At 44.8% G+C, this 20,107-nt stretch overlaps 2 protein-coding genes across 6 annotated transcripts in view; one reads left to right on the forward strand and one right to left on the reverse strand.

Annotated features, from left to right (window-relative positions):
• Positions 1–7,752, reverse strand: part of RPAP3 (RNA polymerase II associated protein 3) — a 38,207-nt gene extending 30,455 nt beyond the window's left edge. The window contains exons 1-2 of one of the 2 annotated variants that reach the window (XM_034770143.1): positions 7,673–7,752; positions 666–824 (exon numbers count right to left, since the gene is read on the reverse strand). In XM_034770143.1, coding sequence (XP_034626034.1) covers positions 666–818 — 153 coding nt within the window. In that variant the 5' untranslated portion in view covers positions 819–824; positions 7,673–7,752. Of the gene's footprint in view, positions 1–665; positions 825–7,503; positions 7,647–7,672 lie in introns of those variants that run through there. The other variant, XM_034770135.1, reaches the window with a different exon arrangement.
• ATP23 (ATP23 metallopeptidase and ATP synthase assembly factor homolog) overlaps positions 7,679–20,107 on the forward strand; it is a 15,093-nt gene continuing 2,664 nt past the window's right edge. The window contains exons 1-6 of one of the 4 annotated variants that reach the window (XM_034770185.1): positions 7,697–8,021; positions 8,378–8,453; positions 10,513–10,558; positions 10,662–10,743; positions 14,314–14,451; positions 16,568–16,651. In XM_034770185.1, coding sequence (XP_034626076.1) covers positions 8,429–8,453; positions 10,513–10,558; positions 10,662–10,743; positions 14,314–14,451; positions 16,568–16,651 — 375 coding nt within the window. In that variant the 5' untranslated portion in view covers positions 7,697–8,021; positions 8,378–8,428. Of the gene's footprint in view, positions 8,022–8,377; positions 8,454–9,703; positions 9,774–10,512; positions 10,559–10,661; positions 10,744–14,313; positions 14,452–16,567; positions 16,652–20,107 lie in introns of all 4 variants that reach the window. The other 3 variants (XM_034770203.1, XM_034770195.1, XM_034770177.1) reach the window with 3 other exon arrangements.

Here is a 20,107-nt window from a genome sequence, read left to right on the forward strand (position 1 = left end):
TGCCTCTGAAACATAAAACATTTTAAAAGCCAGTGGTGCGTTTCATACCAATATTAATTATCCACGTGAGTGCAGAGGGTGAAACTCTGTCCTCACTGACATCAATGGGAGTTATGCCATTTATTTCAATGGAGCCAGGATGCCACACAAAGTTACTCTGCATAGAAATAAACCACACATGTTAGTGGTTGTTAAATTTTTACAGTTTTATACTGAAGCATCACTTTCCTTCCTTGTAGAGGGCCAAATCCTATTTGCCTTACTTATTATGCAGGGAGCCCTGTGATACCAACAGGACTTCTCAGAAGAGTACATCAAAGAGGATTTGGCCCAGCATAAAGAAATACTTTAAACATATAGCAGGGTAGCATTGCATGTACTTTGATCATACATGCTGCTGGTAAGAAAAAAAAAAAAAAAAAAAGAAGAGAGAAAGAAAAGAAAGCCGGGGGTGGGGTGGGGTGGGTTAGGAGATACTGATCCTTAGTCTTTATGAAATATCCTTGAGGAGCAGCAGTAATGTGTCCCTAGACAATTAAAATGAGAATCGCTTTGAATATTAATCTGTGCAAAGAAAAACAAAACTAAATGATAAATTATTAAACAAATACCACCACTTTTTATTAATAGCTGTGTTAATATTGAGATTGGATTCTTGAATTTACCTCTTCTGGGGCACCACTCTGTTTCCTCAAATCAGAATCCATCTGCTTAATATCTTTTTCCCAGCTTTCTAATTCTCTCACAAAATCATGCAGCTCTTCAGCATTTTGCTTCATTTGCAGCTGTAGCTCCAGGGCTTTATTTGGTGAAGTCATTGTTACCTGTTGAATTTGGGGGAAATAGGTTTTTAATGAGAATCAAAAGCATTTACTGAAGAAAACTAGTTTCAGTAAAATGAGAAAAAAATCATGTCTGAACTCGACTGAACTATTTTGCATGCATGACTGAATCTTCCCACCAGTATGAGCAAAGACATTGTGACAAAAAGTAAGGAGACGAGAAGAGAACAAGTTATTAAAATGAAAAAAAGTTATAACTTTTCTGACATACCGCAACATTTCAAAAGAAAGGAACAAGTCATGTTTTTCATTATTGTGAATAAGGTGTAGTGCCTCTTTAAGGAGCAAGTCAAGGAGGTATCCAGAAGGTGACAACTATGTGATCTTGTATTAAAGGAAATAATTTTTCAATACATTGTAGTCACACCATCTTGTGTGAAAAAACAAGGAAATTGGCTTTTTAAAGTTAACATTTAACAAAAAATCTGCAACTATAAAATGTACTCATTCTATAAATGTTACCTCGTGTCTGTGTAGGGGTAGAAATTTGACCAATTTAATATTTTTAGGTAGGTTTAAATATGCACATTCATTTTAACTACCAGGAAGGGGAAGGCTCCCAGAGGTGAACCGCGGCCACTGGTAGCTGCTGGGGGCCATGCCTGCGGACGGTCAACATCAGCAAAATATCTCACAGCCCGCCATCAGATTACCCTGATGGACCGCAGGTTGCCCACCACTGCCACCACACCCTTGTCAGTTAGCAGCTGGTTTATGCCCTGAAATGTGGTTTTATCACTTACAGAAAAAAAATATATTGTTTACCCTATCCAACATCACTGTGGATGTTCAATATTTTTGAACCCTCCTAAATTCCAGGTCTTAGTTTGTGGTGATGCAAAACAAATAGTTGATTATTGTTCAACTGCTATGTAAAAAAGTACTTATTTTTATCCATTTAAATTCTGTTTTCTTTACATTTAATTTTATATGCCCTTTGGTCCTGCATTGTGATAGAAGGTAAACAGAATATCCAATTCACTGTCTCTGATTCCAGTCACTATTTTGTATATTAACGTTATGTCCCCTGTTATTTTTATACTTTCTCAATTAGATACTACTAATCTCCTTACTCTTTCCACGCCTTCAAGTTTTCAGAGTCCTAGACTCCTATTTCTGGTATATCTGTTTTGAGACAGGATGACCAGAATTTAACATTAGATAGCCTTACTTAAAACAAAGATAATATTTTCATGATCATTAACCCACATTCTTTATACAGTGTAACTTTTTGCTTGCTTTTTTTTACCTCTGCTGCACACTGAACAGATGCTCTCCTGGAGCTATCCTGAATGATGCCAAGGTAATTTTCCTAAATCGTTACAATGAATTTAGAACTCAGTGGAACATAGGAATTGCAGCATTGGATCAGACCCATGGTCTCCTATCCTGTCTCCAAAGTGACTGGCACCAGATGTTTCAGAGGAACTGCAAGAAACCCAGCAATAGACAGATGGGGGATAATCTGTCTTCCATGAAGGTTTTATCCTAATCTGTAAAAATTAGATTGTTTTAAACCTATACAAATGAAGTGTTATAACCTCTCTTATTTTTTTGGTAACCATTAACTATAACAACTCTGAATATTCTTGCTATCTGTGTAAATATCTTTGAATCCTGCTAATTTCTTGGCCTAAGTGACATCCTGTGACAATGAGGTCTATAATCTAATTACGTGTTGTGTGAAAAAAAATCTTAGTACTGAAATTTGGCACCCTTCTGTTTCTCTTGTTCTTGCTATTCTATAGCCTGTTCCTTATGCTTCCTAACATCTTGTTTGTTTATTGCAAATGAGCAGAGGTCTTCATTGAGCTGAGCACACCAATGCTCGGGTCCCTTTCTAGCATTGATCCTGTTAATTTTGAACCCTGTAAAGTCTACTAGCACGTTTAAGAGTTTGGAGGATAGGAGCCTAAGCAAAAAACTTGGAATTCCATTGCATATTAAAGTCTCTCTATTTATACCTCTCAACGCAGAGGACAATAAGAGATATTAATTAGGGAAGCCTTTAACCAGGTGAACACAGTAAGGGTCCTTTCTGACCAAATTATGATATTTTGGCTTGTTATTCCTCAGGCATGTGCTGAAAAGAATTGCTGCTAAAATTAATGTATACACTTACATACATAAGGGAAGTGGGGAGGAAAGGATGGTCTATGGTGGACCAATCACTGGATTGGGAGTATCATAGACTTTAAGGTCAGACGGGACCATCGTGATGATCAGTCTGACCTCCTGCACATTGCAGGCCACAGAACCTCACCCACCCACTGAAATAGATCCCCCTACCCTCTGGCTGAGTTACTGAAATCCTCAAATCATAGTTTAAAGCAGGGGTAGACAACCTATGGCATGCATGCCAAAAGCGGCACGTGAGCTGATTTTCAGTGGCACTCACACTGCCCGGGTCCTGGCCACCAGTCCGGAGAGCTCTGCATTTTAATTTAATTTTAAATGAAGATTCTTAAACATTTTAAAAACCTTATTTACTTTACATACAAAATAGTTTAGTTATATATTATAGACTTATAGAAAGAAACCTTCTAAAAACGTTAAAATGTATTACTGGCATGTGAAACCTTAAATTAGAGTGAATAAATGAAGACTCGGCACACCACTCCTGAAAGGTTGCCGACCCCTGATTTAAAGACTTGAAGTTACAGAGAGTTCACCATTTACACTAGTTTAAACCTGCAAGTGACCTGTACCCCATGCTGCAGAGGAAGGCGAAAACCCCCAGGATCTCTGGTAATCTGAGCCAAGAGAAAATTCCCAACCCGAAATATGGCAAGCAGTTAGACCCTGAGCATATGGGCAAGACCCACCAAGCAGATACCCACAAAAGAATGATCTGTATTAACTCAGAACCCACCCCATCTAGTGTCCTATCTCCAGCCATTGGGCGACTGCCAGTAGCAAAAAAAACCCATGGGCCATGTGCCATTGTAGGCAGTCCTGTGATACAAGCCCCTCCATAAACTTATCAAACTCAGTCTTGAAGCCAGTTATGTTTTTTGCCCCCACTGCTCCCCTGAGCTGTTCCAGAACTTCACTCCTCTGATAGTTAGAAATCTTTGCATAATTGCCTTTGCCTAAACTTGTTGATGGCCAGGTTATAGCCATTTGTTCTTGTGTCCACATTGGCACTTAATTAAAATGACTCATCTCCCTCCCTGTTATCTAGTCAGGAGACCTAGATTCAATTCATAGCTCTGCCACAGATTTCCTGTGCAATCTCGGGCAAGTCACTTAAACCTTGATCCACAAAGGTACTTGAGTGCACTTAAAATTCAGCTTTAGGCACCTAAAACCCAGTTTTAAACTCCACCATGATCCATAAAACTCCCACCAAAGCCCACAGGTGCCTAAACGCACTTGGTGCCTAAGTTTACAGGTTCCCTCTGCACCTAAATTTCTACCTCTGGGCACTTACACTGCTGCTTCACTCTAGGCATCTAGATGCCTAACGATGCACAAACCAGGAAAAGATAGGCATTCATCTGCCTATCTTATGCGCAGAGACCAATCCGGAAGGTGGACTGAGGGTACCTATCAGATCAGGTCCCATTCAAAATCTGCTCGAAGGAGTTTTCTTACAATATTTAGCCCAGTGGTCACCTGGGATGTGAACGATCCAGGTTCAATTCCCCGCTCTGCCAAATTGGGAGGTAGGATCTGATATCTCAGGAAGATGCCCTAATCACTGAGCAATGGGATATTTTGATATGAGGTGTGACACTGTATGCAAGCCACATGCCAAACGATATAAAAAGCAGTTGCAGCATCTCCATTTTATCTTCAATCCTGCTTCTTACCTCTGGAGTAAGTTCTTTGCAAACTGAAGTTCTGAACAAAGGACTGAATGACCCAGCCAAGCTTTGGATGTGTTCCAGAGAGGGATATAAATACATCTCTACCTCGATATAACGCTGTCCTCAAGAGCCAAAAAATCTTACCGCGTTATATCGAACTTGCTTTGATCCACCGGAGTGCGCAGCCCCGCCCCCTCAGAGCACTGCTTTACCGCGTTATATCCGAATTTGTGTTATATCGGGTCGTGTTATATCAGGGTAGAGGTGTGTCATTTTAAAAAGTACCCGTTTAAACTATAAAAATTATATTGGTTAACCATTTAACCGGTTAACCAATTTGGGCCTCACAATGCCTAGGATGGCATGTCTCCCGTCCCCCTTGCCCCGGACAGATAGGGAAGGGCAGCGGGACGCAGGACACAACAGGCCTAGCCAGGAGAGCTTGGGGCAGTTGAGGGGGCCCAGCATACCCCTTACATCCTCACTAACCAGGAAAAGGGAGAGGAGCCCCAGGTATCTAGTTTGTCCTGATTGGCCCCCACAGATGCTCCATGCCACCCCAGCAGCAGCTTCCTTTCCCTTCAATTATCAGCCAAAACCGCAGCACCGACCCGTGCGTCGTCCGCCTCCGAACTCCTTCCAGTGGCTCGGGGGGATGCCGGGGCCTACTTTACCCCCAATGGGGCCTGCAGCCCCTGCCCCTCCCAGCCTAAATATACTCCCCCTGCCAGGCTGGCTGCCTCCTGCGAAGCCCCCAGACTGGCAGTTTACTCGTCCTGCTTACCTGCACTGCCAGGAGTTTCTTGGCCTAGCGAGCGGTATCCTTCCGCAAGGGTCCTCACCCCTAGGTCTGTGCAAGTATTTCCCCTCAGGTCTGTGGGGCTGGAGGGATTGTTTTTACAAACTAAAACAGGACCCTCCTCACTGCTGGGGCGAAGACCCCGCTGGGCTAGAGCGTTAATATCAACGTGGCCCCTTTATTAGGGGGCTAGGCTCCCAGTGATCTCTCATGATGCCTGCCCCTTCCTGATGCCAAAGCCACCTCTTACCAGCTTCCCAAATGGCACCTCTGCTGCAGAAGATCTGTTTGAGATCTGCATGCAGGCCCCAGCCCTCAGCAAGGACTTCTACCAGCTGATCGGAAGGAGATGGGTGAACGATGGAGGATTAACTATAAAACTAATACTTATTGGGTTACCGTTTAACCATTTAATATTTTATATCCCTAGTTCCAGAGGGACTTTCAAGCCAGCAAACTCACCAATATTGCTAAAGACCTGATATATGGACTTCGAAGTCTTATGTATGTTTCTGACTTGGACCATTTAGCAACTCTCTTCTTGTTCTTTTCTAATAAACCTTTAGTTTTAGATACTGAAAGATTGCCTGGCAACGTGGTATTTTGGATAAGATCCAAACCAATATTGGCCTGGTAATGTGGCTAGCCCTTTGGGGTTCAGAAGAACATTTTGTATAGTGAGCAGAGTTTTTAAATAACTCCTCACCTTACTGGAATACAATAAAGGGAGCTGTGTGATTCCCCCCCTCCAGTTTCTTGGTAACCAGTGTGGGGAATCAGAAGCCTGGTTGGTGAGTCTAACGTCAGTGTTCACCGCCATTTTTGAGAGCATCTGCTCTCCTTTTCGCAGCCTGCCCTGACTTTGGCATTTTCAGTGAGGGCTACCATAGGCACCCCAAGTCACATGAGGCACCCTCAATCTCTGCTGTGGTAGCTGCTCAGCTTTGGATAAATACTTAAATAATCATTGGAGCAGGGAGGCTGGAACCGAGTTCTCCTGGGGTGCCCTACCAGTTTACAGAGTCAGTCCATTTTCTCTGTGGCCCAGTGGCTATTTAAGCATTGATTCGAAGTGGAGCAGCTTCAACGGAGAAGACTAAGAGCACTCATCTTATTATTCCAAAAGATGGGTTCTTGGCTATAGATCACTAGCAGAGACAGGTGCCTCCTCACTGCCCAAACTGAGGAACCTACCCTGTGAGAGCAACTAAGCTTAGGACACACACACCCCTGGCTATTTCAGGCAGGTTTCACCTTCCTAGCATGCTGGCTCTGTAGCTCCCAACCTTTTCCAAACAACCCCATTCAGAAGTCTGATTTGTCTTTGAAACCCAAGTTTCAACTCATTTAAAAACTACTTGCTTACAAAATCAGACACAAAATACAAAACTGTCACAGCACTCTATTACGGAAAAATTGCTCACTTTCTTGTTTCTATCATCTAATTATAAAATAAATCAACTGGAATATAAAATTTATACTCACACTTCAGTGTATGGTATAGAGAGCAGTATAAACAAGTCACTTACTTTCTACTGACTTCGCTAGTGCTTTTTATGTAGCCTTTTGTTAAACAAGACAAATCTCTAGATGAGTTGATGTACCCCTGGAAGACCTTCGCGGACCCCTGGTGTAGCTCACAGTTTAAGGTGTCAAACTCTCCCAGGCATCGTAGCGGCGTCTAGGCTCCTGACTCGGGCCCAGTGGCTCCCAGGGCTGTTCCTAGGACGCTCGGCGTTGCGACGCCTACCTGCCTTTGTTGACGCCAGGCCTTACTCTCTCCCCGCCTCAGTTCCCCAGCTACAGCCTGGCCAGCAGCGCCGCTCACCGCCCGCTGGTGCCCCGAGGGGCCAGACGCTGTCCTGATGAGGGCGGGAAAAGGGACAGTCCAGGGGCCTGGCGCCTCACGTGCCCTCAGCAAACGTGGCTGCTCGGGCTCATCCCCCGACACTCGCCCCCCGCCCCGCAAGGAGACCAGGGACCCAACCACCCCGCCCCGCCCCGCCCCCGGACAGGTTGAACCCGCCGCCGCGCGCCCTGCAGACCCCACCTTGCGCCGCCTGCTCCTGCCGCCGCTAGCGCCGCAAACCGCGGCCGGCCCTTCCCAGAGCGCCCCGCGGCCGGGGCTGGAAACAGTCACCCGCGCGTCTAGTGCCGGCGGCCGTGACGGGGCCTCGGCCCAGCTGCCGCTCGCGCAGCGCCGCTCCGCGACCACTCACCCCGAGCGACCGTTACCTCTGGTGTCATGGCCGACAGCGCCGCCCCTCGGCTCGCAGCACGTGGTGCGCAGCCCACCCTGTGATTGGCGGGGCGGGAGTTGCCCTTTGCCCGGGAACGGTCGCTGCCGGGGGCATGGCTCGAACCCGCCCATGAGCGCCCGGGGAAGCGAGCCCATGGATCGGAGCGAGCCGCCGCCGCCGCAGGAGGTGGCCGAGGGGGAGGATTTCGGTTACCGGCTCTTCCCGGAGCGGCGCAGCGAGGCCAAGCCGCGGCGCAGCTTCCTGGCCACCAGCCTCCTCACCTTCAACCACAAGTGCCAGGTGATGCTGAAGATCGCCCTGAACACAAGTAGGCACCGAGGCGGGGTCGGCTCTGAGTGCGGGGTTTGAGGGGCTGCCAGGCCGGGGGCGCAGAGCTTCTCCTCCACGGGCCGTGTGTAATTTGCTACCAGTAGCAGTTACTGGTATTAAACTGCTGTCTGACCTAATCCGCTACTGGGACGGGGTAGCGAACTGTAGCCAGTAGCAGTTCCTGAGCTGTGAGGTTGTTCCTATTTGCTGACTTGTCCTAATTTGCTCAAACCTGAGCTTGGTGTGGGGTGGAAGCAAAGTCTTCAGCTTCCAAATGACCCTGCCTGGTGTACATAATAAGTATCAATTACTTCTTTATAGAGTGAGGTCATTTAAACATCATTTATTTTGCAGCTTCATTTACTGTGCTGACAAAACATAGCAAGTGCAATACTAGAAACACAGATGTCATTGCTAAAACTACTAGCAAGTATGTATACGTATTTTCAATAAGTATTTGTTATTAAAATATAAATTTAAATATCATAGTGACAAGCATCTGCACAGTAACTAAGGTAAATGATGAAGTGCTAAGATTGGTGGGCAAACTTTTTGGCCCAAGGGCCACATCTGGGTATGGAAATTGTGTGGCGGGCCATGAATGCTCACAAAATTGGGGTTGGGGTACAGGAGGGGGTGAGGTCTCTGGCCAGGGTGCGGACTCTGCGGTGGGGCCAGAAATGAGGCGTTCAGGGCGCGGGAGTGGGCTCTAGGCTGTGGCAGTGGGTTGGGGTGCAGGGGGGTGTGAGGGCTCCGGCTGGCGGTGTGGGCTCTGGGGTGGGGATGAGGGATTTGGGGTATAGGAGGGCTCTCTAGGCTGAGACTGAGGGGTTCGGAGGGTGGGAGGGGGATCAGGGCTGGGACATGAGGGAGGGGTGGGTTGGCTGGGGGTGCAGGCTCTGGGGTGGGGCCATAAATGAGTTCAGGATGGGGGGGGGCTCCTGGCTGGGGTAGGGGAGTTGAGAGCTCTGCCTGGGGGTGCAGGCTCTGGGGTGGGCCTGGGGATGAGGGGTTGGGGTGCAGGAGGGATCGAGCGGTTCAGAGGGCGGGAGATGGATCAGGGCAGGGGCTGGGGGCACGGGAGGGGCTCAAGGGTGTAGGCTCTGGGCAGTGCTTATCTCAAGCAGCTCTCGGAAGCAGCAGTATGTCCCCCCCTCCGGCTCCTACATGGAGGCGCAGCCAGGCCTCAGGGTGCCTCATGGGCGGGGCGCTCACAGCCAGTGGCTCTCCGTCCCTGCTGCTCCTGGCAGAGGCGCAGCCAGGCAGCTCTGCAAGCTGCCTCTGTCTGCAGGCGGCGCCCCCTGCAGCTCCCATTGGTCGCAGTTCCTGGTCAATGGGCTGGAAGCCATGGAGTCAACACTCGGGGATGGAGGACAGAGGCAGTGTGCCTGCAGAGCCGTCTGGCCGCGTCTCCGCTAATAACAGCTGGGGTGGGGAGCTGCTTGCGGGGAGCTGCCGGAGGTGAGTGCCCCCCATCTGGCACCCTGTGCCCCAACTCCCTGCCCCAAACTCCCTCCCAGAGCGAGCCCCACAGTCCCTCCCACGCCCCAGCCCCCTGCTGGCCCCACACCACGCACTATAAATTGGACTTTCAGTGCAGATCAGAAATGCCAGTTTATAGAGCTTGCCGGCTGGTGAAGTGCTGGGTAAAAGAGCTTTTACTGTATTGATTTTTGGCAGTGCAGTGGGCGGAGATGGAGGGACATTTGGATTTTTTGGCATCTGTGAAGATGTAGGAATTGGTTTAATTGTGAGTAACTGGATGTTTCTGTTTAAGTGATAACCTCTTAAAAGCCTCTTCATTGTTCCCAGGCTTTTGTCTTGCTATGTAATGTTCCTTATTCATCTTCCATATCTGCACTAATTCTGGTTAAGTAAATTAAGAAAATAACCTTCCAGAAGTGGCTGCTATATGTTCTTTTTACCCAGAAGGCCGTTTTCTGTAGATTGAGGGCATATACTAACTCTACGTTTAGTCGCTGTTATTCTACACTGAGGCTGAGTGTACAGTACAAGTGCTACAGCACTGTAGTATAGACACTCACTACAGTATCGGAAAGGGACTTTTCTCGTCGTCGTAAATCCACTTCTCTGAGAGGCCACAGCTAGGTCGACCAACGTTTTAGCGTAATGTCAGAACAGACCTCCACTTAAGTTCTATACAGGACTCAGAAGTAGTGGCCTCTACACAAAGGTTTGCTATTTAAATAATGTCTGTGTGTGCCCTGCAGTGAATTGAGCATTGTATGGCTTTGAATGTCATTTTTTATTAATCTGAATTGGGACAATTGTAAATTGACTTTTTCATCCAGTGCTTTTCCAAAGAAAGTCACAATGCACTTAGTTTAAGATGCAGTGTCACTTCGTCACCATATAATTATTAATTGCATAAATCTCACTACGTAATTCTCTTATATAATAAAAAACTGAACTTTACTTGTTGTACAAAATTTTGTGTAGAGAAATTGATTGCAGCACTGTTTTTCTAGGTCCATATGCTCAACTTCTTCTTGATGCTATGAAGCAGTCTGGCTGGTAGGTCAACCTCTGACTTATGTGTTCTATATTGACTTCTATAGTGATCCTTAGCAATCTTATTTAAAACTTGCCTCTAACTTCATACTTCTTGACCTTTCAGCACTGTTCATGAAGATCGGCACTTTGCCTGTGAAGACTGTGATGGGTGTGTCAGTGGAGGTTTTGATTCTGCAACATCACAGGTGGGTGTTGATTTTTGACTGTTTTAATACCCTACAAAGTGAAAAAGAAGCTTGCAAGAACATGTATTTATAATCAAAATCAGATTTTTAAATAATGTTGGAAGTTTGTTTAAATCCATAAAAGAAAGTTAACTTTAAAATGGGTAGATCCATGCTTGTGCTTAGATACTGATGCTTCTTTGTAAAGTGCTTTGAGCTCTGCTGATGAAAAGCACTATGTAAGAGTAGTTATTTGGAGATAACGCCACTAATATTAGTACACCGCAGGTTGAAGTGATGGTTAATGGAGAAAAATAGTGGGATCCTCAAAGTCCTCAGTGATGCAGAAGACCTGCCCGGGATCTTTAGGGACTATAGGATAAATATAAAATGAAAGAATTAGGATTAGCTTAAATTTGTTTAAGAAAATATGAGTTATAAAGAAAGACCCTGGCTAGTATTTTCAAGGCCTTCTTTCTACTTGCTAAGGGAAGGTGTCTGGTTCAAACAATAACTAATAAAATAAAAGAGAGTTTCTGAAAAGAAGGCCTCTAATTGACAGGGGTGACTGCAGATAGTTTTAAATAAGAAAGAGAATCTGTCTTAAAATGAGCTGGCATGGCCTTAACAACTCCACATACCAGTGTTACCTAAAAATTAGGGCCTATGTAAACCTAGATGCAAAGGAAAAACCATTGGTCAGCAAGAAGAAGGGGAAGAGATTGTAAATCTTGTCTGGATTAAGACTGGAAATAAGGGTGCACTGTCTCAAGTTGTTTTTTAGCTGATGTCAGTAATTGGCAATGACATCTCTTGATTGTTAAAGGGTATAAAAAGTAAACTTTTAATGGGTTCATTGCTAATACTTGCCTGACCATGTTGGAGCCAACCAATATGGTGGAATACATCCAATACTCAAGGAGCTGACTGAGGCGATATCTGAGCCATTAGAAAAAAGATGGAAGAGATTCCAGAGGATTGGAAGGGGGCAAATATACAGTAGAACCTCAGACTTACGAACACCTTGGGAATGGAGGTTGTTCGTAACTCTGCACAAAACGTTATGGTTGTTCTTTCAAAAGTTTACAACTGAACATTGACTTAATACAGCTTAAAACTTTACTATGCAGAAGAAAAATGCTGCTTTTAACCATCTTAATTTACATGAAACAAGCACAGAAAGTTTCTTTACTTTGTCAAATCTTTTTTTTAAACTTTCCCTTTATTTTTTTTAGTAGTTTACGTTTAATATAGTACTGTACTTGCTTTTGTTTGTTTGTTTTTGGTCTCTGCTGCTGCCTGATTATGTACTTCCAGTTCCCAATGAGGTGTGTGGGTGACTGGTCAGTTTATAACTCTGGTGTTTGTAACTCTGAGATTCTACTGTGGTGCCAATCTATAAAAAGGAAAATAAGGACAACCTGGGGAATTACAGACTGGTCGGCTTACGTTCAGTACTCGGAAAGATAATGGAGCACATAATCAAGCAGTCAATTTACTTTTAGAGGTTTGCAACAGTCAGCATGGGTTTGTCAAGAACAAACCATGTCAAACCAACCTAATAGCTTCTTTGACAGAGTGAGTAGAAGATGTGGTATATCTTGACTTCAGTAATGCTTTAGATACTGTCCCGCATGACCTTATAAACAAACTAGGGAAATACAACCTAGATCGGGGTGGGCAAACTTTTTGGCCCGAGGGCCACATCTGGGTATGGAAATTGTATGTTGGGCCATGAATGCTTACGAAATTGGGGTTGGGGAGCAGGATGGGGTGAGGGCTCTGGCTGGGGTGCGTACTCTGGGGTGGGGCCATAAATGAGGAGTTCAGGGTGCGGGAGAGGTTCCAGGCTGGGGCATGGGGGATGAGGGCTCCGGTGCAAGCTCTGGGGTGGGGCTGGGGCTGAGGGGTGCTCTGGGCTGGGATTGAGAGGTTCAGAGGGCGGGAGGGGGATCAGGGCAGGGGCTTGCGGCGCGGGAGGGGCTCAAGGGTGCAGCCTCTGGGCGGTGCTTATCTCAAACAGCTCCCAAAAGCAGCAGCATGTCTCACCTCCGGCTCCTATGCAGAGGCGCGGCCAGGAAGCTCTGTGTGCTGCCTTGTCCTCAGGTGCCGCCCCTGCAGCTCCCATTGACTGCAGTTCCCAGCCAATGGGAGCTACGGAAGCAGTGCTTGGGGTAGGGGAAGCGCGCGGAGCCCCCTGGCTGCCCCTAAATGTAGGAGCTGGAGCGGGGACATGCCGCTGCTTCCGGGAGCTGCGACGCACACGTGGAGTGGACCCTGATCCTCCTCCCCGCCTGGAGTGCAGGAGCGGAGCAAACCTCAGACCCCACTCCCCAGCAGAAGCTTGAGGGCCAGATTAAATCGGCTGGCAAGCTGTATGTGGCCTGCGGGCTGTAGTTTGCCCACCCCTGACCTAGATGGAGCTATTATAAGGTGGGTGCATAACTGGTTGGAAAACCTTTCCAAGAGAATAGTTATCAGTGGTTCACAGTCGAGCTGGAAGGGCATATCGAGTGCGATCCTACAGGGATTATTCCTGGGTCTAGTTCTGTTCAATATCTTCATAAATGATTTAGATAATGACATAGAGAGTACACTTCTAAAGTTTGCAGTACTTCATTTAAGAAGCAACAATCAGTTGCACACATACAAAATGGGAAATGACTGCCTAGGAATGAGTACTGCAGAAAGGTGGATTACAAGCTAAATATGAGTCAACTGTGTAACACTGTTGCAGGAGAAGAAAACATCATACTGGGATTTAACAGCAAGGGTGTTCTATCTAATGAAGACACAAGAAGTAATTCTTCGACTCTATTCTGTGCTGATAAGGCTTCAACTGGAGTATTGTGTCCCGTTCTGGTGTCATGTTTCAGGAAAGATGTGGACAAATTGGAGAAAGTCCAGAGGAGTGCAACAAAAATGATTAAAGGTCTAGAAAACATGACCTATGAATGAAGAATGAAAATATTGTGTTTGTTTAGTCTGGAGAAAAAAAGTTGGGGTGGGGGGGAGAAAATGATAACCGTTTTCAGGTACATAAAAGGTTGTTCCAAACTATCAGGATAGTTAAGCACTGCAATGGATTGCCTAGGGAGGTTATGCAGTATCCATCAATGGAGGTTTTTAAGGTTAGATGAATATCTGTCAGGAATGGTCTAGTTATTACTTAGTCTTGCTTTAAGTACAGGGGACTGGATTAGATAACCTACTGAGGTCTCTTCCAGTCCTCCACATGTATGGTTCAATGATTATGGATCTAAGAACCCCTGGGTTTAGCCCATTTGTAAGTATCTTGATCAAATGGTTTGTTTGTTTGGTTGGTTTTTTGTTTTTACTATAGGGATATTGTAAAGGTCTTATTAGTTAGGCTTTCAGGCATGTGTAGAACAATTATATAAATACTATTTGACCTTTGAATTTAATAAAGGAATTATGGTTAAGTTAGTGTTGTTGTGGTTGCCTGCATAAATAATTCCAACAGGATAGGGAGAAATTGAAAGACAGTAATACTGTTCAAAGCTAGTATACTCTTGCAATGAAAATTCCTTTAACTTTTTTCTAAAGACTTCCTATATTTTTGTTCTACAGATTGTTCTATGCCAGAACAATATTCATCAACAATCCCATATGAACCGAGTAGTTACACATGAACTGATTCATGCCTTTGATCACTGTCGTGCACATGTTGACTGGTTCAGCAATGTCAAACATTTAGCCTGTTCAGAGGTAAGTCAACGTGCTTGTCACACATGAGTAGGCTTCTTTCTTGAGTCTGAGTGTTACTTACTGGTGGTTATTATAGGTTTTGGTGCTAAGCCAAACATTCTGTTCTATTCAAACATAATTCAGTATAACTCCCTTCTTCATTTTTTGTTTTTGTTTTTTGGGGTTTTTTTTGTTCTTCTGTTGGTTCAAACTAGAGACCAGATTTGTTCAAAGTACAAGTTGAAATACTATGTTTTGGAGTTTAACCAACAAAAGTAATACATAATGCATATTTATCTGCTTCTGATACGTAATTAAATGAACATTATCACGTTTCAATAGCTACAGAATAAAAATGTGTAGATGATAGTATAGTATTTATAAAGTTTCTTTTTCTACAAATAATTGATATTTTGTATAATCTTCATAGTAGTATGTTAGAGTTCAAAAGTAAGGTTATTAACGAAAGTGACTCTTCCTGTAAAAATATGTACTTATTATTTTATTGACTGTAGCCTTAATAATCATAAACCTCTGTTCATGACAGTCTAATCCTTTCCTGGAGCGTGGTTATTACCAGATCATTATTGAGTGGCACATAGTTGCTTGTGTAGCATGGAGAACTTGATGGATTATGAAACGAAACTAAGCTACTTACACACATTACTAATAGTTGATTTTGGAATATGAACTAGAAATATGTGAAGTATATTTCCATGTAAATGTCATCTTTGTCACTTTGATAAAGTAGAAAATTTCCTCACTGTAACAAAAAAATTATTCTATGCCAATAAAGATAATGTAAATATATAGAGCTAAATGGTGTCTGTCATTTTAGTTTAAAACATTTAGGAATACTTTCCAAGAACTGTAAAGAATGATATCTACAGTTGATAGCAGAAACTTGCAGGTTTCATTGTAAAACTGCAGATTCAGTGATCTGCCCTAATGGGAGAAGTAATGTAATGAATTTGCTACAAAAAGGTCAGATTTTATAAAGGTACATGAAATTGTACATCATGTTTGCATTTGTTTTACCTGGAGAAGATGCACTTTAAGTGGAAGTCAGCTGTGATTTATTTAATTCTTCTTAGAAATGAATTTGGTTTAGTATCCAGTAGCCACATATACAAAATCATTAAAGCCACCCTGGAATTCAGAAATTTCATTATCTACGTACCTGCTTTTTGTCTCTAAGGGAATTATAGAGTGCCAATCAAAGTGTCTACGTGCTGAATGTAAAAAAATTAGAACTTAAGATTTAACACAAGATTGGGCTCATGCTTTTCTGGGAATTGCTTGCTTGTACTTTTTGGCCCATTTTTTTTGTATCCAATCAACTTTTGCCATTTCAATCTTTTTTTTAAAATTCTCCAGTACCAATACCAGCTTTTTCCTCTTATGAAACAATGATTTATTTTTTTCTACACATGATTTCCATAATCCTTTTTTTTTTAAACCTACTAGAGCAGTGTTTCCCATCCCAGAAGGTAGGCTATACCAGGGAAGCCCCAGACTAGTCTGGAGGAGGGAGGGAAAGTGCAAAGCAGAGGAAGAGAACATTGAGGGGTAGAGAAATGTGCATGTCTCTACGCCTGTACTTCTCTTAATGCAGCTGTGTTCCTGCTACTGTGGAAAATGCAGCAGGTGGTTCTTTGAAAGCCACTTTCCTGCCTTCCTTGCTCTTATAGCAGCCCCTAATGCAGATGGCAACAGGAGCATTTCACAGGGTTTTCAAGTTCAAGCAATGGCTCACAGAGCTAATTTTTTCTTCTCTACTCCCTGATCGCTCATTTCAGCCGCAAGAGCATGTGTGACTTGGCCCCCCGGAGTCACCAATGGATATTCCTTCCAGAACAATATGTAGCCTTGTATAGAAGTGAGGGCGGGGAGGGGTTACTGTGAAAAGCAAAAAAGTACAGGAGAGAGCAAAATCAGGGGAAAAGATGGTGGTCAATGAACCATGCCCTGGCATAGCTGACACTAAGAGGGCAAAGAAGGGTTCAGTCTTTCCCAGTTCAGCACAATGAGGGAGAATCTATGAGAAAAATACTGGAAACTACTTCATTATATTAAGAATTACTGTAATGCTCTGACTTTTCCATTTATTTTCTGTGGTCTTTTGTTTTCATGATAGATTCGAGCTGCTAATCTAAGTGGAGACTGCTCACTCATAAATGAAATGACCAGATTTAAATTTGGATTAAAACAACACCATCAGGTAAAGAAGACTGTGCCTTGTAGATAATGCTGACTTACATTAAGGAACAGTACCATATGGCTTTGGACTTTATTATTGTAGTCCATCAAGCAATATACCACCTCCTATTAAATTCCTAGCCACAATCTTACCACAGGAAAGCGAGTAGATGACTGGAAATCATTTTAATCTTTTGTATAACTTTATATTGCCCACCTACCCATCCACCCATTCATATCTGACTTTCCCCTCGGCTTCAGTCCTTTTCCTCTCTGCCTCTCCTAGCTTTCCCTTCCTCAAGCCATCCCATCTCTGCTTGTCTAAGTTGCCTCGGTACCACTGTTCCACACTCCCCAACTGCCCACCCACCTCCCTTAGCTCACCCCTGTATCTGAGGTCTTGGCTGTCATTCTTGTCAATTTCATGGTTCCGCTGGGGAGCCTGACTGCACGGAGGAGTGGGGAGCTGAGAGCTGTGGGGAGGGGGGTGCCCTGGTGGGGAGCCAAGAGCACAGGGAGCTGAGAGCCCAGGCGGGGAGCCAGGAGCTGGTGGGCAGCAGCTGGGCTCCTGGTGGGGAGCTGCATGCAGAGCTGAGAGCCCACCCCACCCCACCCCATACACACACTGCCTTTCTTAAGAAGTAAGTGGAAGCACTCCTTGTGAGGATGCACACCACTGACGGAAGGAGGATTGTGTGTACATGAACCACAACAGTAGTTACTGCAGTGGCTGTAAGTCGATCTAACATAGGTTGACTTAAGTTTTTAATACAGACATGCCACCAGTGTCTCCTCCATCCATTGTCCTCTTTGCAGTTTCTCCTTGTACCTGGCTCCTCTCCTTCCTTATATATGTCTCCTAAGGAGGAGGGAGAGAAGAAATTGCTATTGGATGGAAGCCTGATTGGTAATGACTCCTGTGACAGGTTGGATCACAAAAACCCCCTTGGGGCTGCCAACTGATGTGCCAAGACTACTTCTGCCCCTGCTTTCCCTGCCAGTTTGGGATTCCAGAGCCCTGCCTGGATGTGCCAGACACGCTTAGCAGCACAAACACAGACCCAGGTCTGAACCACATCCCACAAACTTCAGGCTTAACTGAAAGCAACTTAAGAAGTGTTCCTGCCTTTAACACTCAGATGCTCAACTCCCAATGGGGTCCAAACCCCAAATAAATCCGTTTTACCCTGTATAAAGCTCATAAATTGTTCGCCCTCTATAACACTGATAGAGAGAGCTATGCACTTTGCCTCCCATAGGTATTAATATATACTCTGGGTTAATTAATAAGTAAAAAGTGATTTTATTACATACAGAAAGTAGGATTTAAGTATTCCAGGTGATAACAAACAGAACAAAGTGAATTACCAAGCAAAATAAAATAAAACATACAAGTCTAAACCTAATACAGTAAGAAAACTGTATATAGATAAAACCTCACCCTCGGAGGTGTTCCAGTAAGCTGCCTTTTGCGGACTAGTCTCCTTCTAGTCTGGGTCCAGCAATTACTCAGACCCCCTGTGGTTACTGTCCTTTGTTCCAGTTTCTTTCAGGTATCCTTGGGGGTGGAGAGGCTATCTCTTGAGCCAGCTGAAGACAAAATGGAGGGGTCTCCCGGGGTTTAAATAGACTTTCTCTTGTGGGTGGACACCCCTCCCTCCCCCTGTGTAGAATCCAGCTACAAAATGGAGTTTTGGAGTCATATGTCCATGCATGACTGAGTTCCTTAACAGCCAAGCCACATTCCTGTGAAAGCTCAAATGTGGATTGGCGTCTTGATTGGGCACTTACCGATAAGAGTCTTTTCTCAGGAAGCTGACCAATTGCTTCACTGAAGCTATTTTAAAATTAAACAAGCATACAGTCCATAGTCATAACTTCAAGTACAAAAATGACACATGCATGTAACTAGGATGAATATATTCATAACCTTTACAGAAATATGTTACATGGTATATGTAGCATAAAACATATTCCAGTTATGTCATATATACATTCATAAGCATATCCCATAAAGCATTATGGGGTGCAACATCACAATTCCTCTTTGTCCCCCTGCTTCTATTGCTCCCAGGCCTTTTCAGGGGAGGGGCGCAGGCAGGCAGGGATGGAGCTGAGCTGGGCTCCAGCCTCTCCTGCCTGGTCAGGATAGAGCAGCTCCTTCTGGCAGTAGGCTCCTGTGAGACTCCTACTCTGTCCAAGAGCTAAATGGCAGCTGGCAGGAAGAGGAGAGATGGCTGAGTGCTGCTGCACAAAGCAGCAGCCTGACTGCTTTCTGTCCATCCTGCTATCCTTGCTCCTTCCCTTTCTAGCCAGCCAAAAGTTTGGGAGACAAATATGTTGTTGATTCCCTCCATCCTACTTTGAGAGCTGCCAGGGACAGGTTGTCCCTATAATTAAGCCTGGATTCTGTTGTTCAACTCTTTGCCTAGTCATTTACACCTGTGCAAAGTTATAGCATTCTCATTTGGTATCATTTTACATTCACTGGCATGGAATACTATTGTGTCTCTACTCCAGTCCCTGGATTGCCATGAGCCTTGGAGGCCTGACCACTCAGTGATTGTGCAAGAGGCTTCTCTGGGTCAGAGATTGGGAACATACCAAGGATTTGCTCCCTTCCCTCAGCAACCTTTGCATCGTCTCTGTCCATTTTCTACCAGCTTTTGTTTTCCTCTGTCATTCTAATTTGGGTACGGAGCATCTGGCCCTGAAAACAGATTCCAGAGCTGTGCCATTGAAGATGGAAGGGCTCTCAATGAAGGACAAAACTGAAAGGAGAACACACTTTTAAAAGGGTTACGTTTTTTTAGAAGAAAAATCCCCCCCCCCACTCCCCCCCCCAAAAAAAAGACATTTGCATTGGTAGAACCAATGCATTTTTTAAAAAAGGCTAAATTAGGGGCTTGTGGTTCTTCCAGCTCCAACTACTGCTTAATACATTAATTACAGTGGGTAGTCAGTAAGAACAGAACAAGAGTGACTAGGGTTGACCAGAAGTGCCTTTTGAGTTGCTATGTATGGAAAGACTCAAAAGGATTAAAAATAAACTAAAGCCAAAAACTTCAGTGGGACTCTTACTTAAGTACAGATTACTGGACTGAATTTGAATAATCTATTCCTGGCTGACCTAGAGCAGCAGTTACTGACAGTGGCTTGGGGATCTTGTGTATCCTTTTCTTTTTTTAAGAGGAAAAGCCTAATAGGTAGCAGTTGCTACAGAAAGGTGGGATCAAGGTAGGGTGACCAGATCACCCAAGACAAATATCGGGACGCGGGGGGAGGGTGACGCGGGGGGGGGCGTGGCGGGGAGCGGGGCCCCCCAAAAAAAAAAAAACTTCCTCCGCAAGCGCTGGAGGGAGGCCCGGGAGAGGCAGGGGAAGCGCGGGACCGGGGTGAGTAAGAGTCCGGCCTGGCCCCGAGCAGGCAGGACTCAGTTGGGTGGTAGGGAGAGGAGGGGGGCAGCCCGTGGGGCCAG

This window comes from Trachemys scripta, chromosome 1 (genome assembly GCF_013100865.1).
Source record: "Trachemys scripta elegans isolate TJP31775 chromosome 1, CAS_Tse_1.0, whole genome shotgun sequence".
NCBI lineage: Eukaryota > Metazoa > Chordata > Testudines > Emydidae > Trachemys > Trachemys scripta.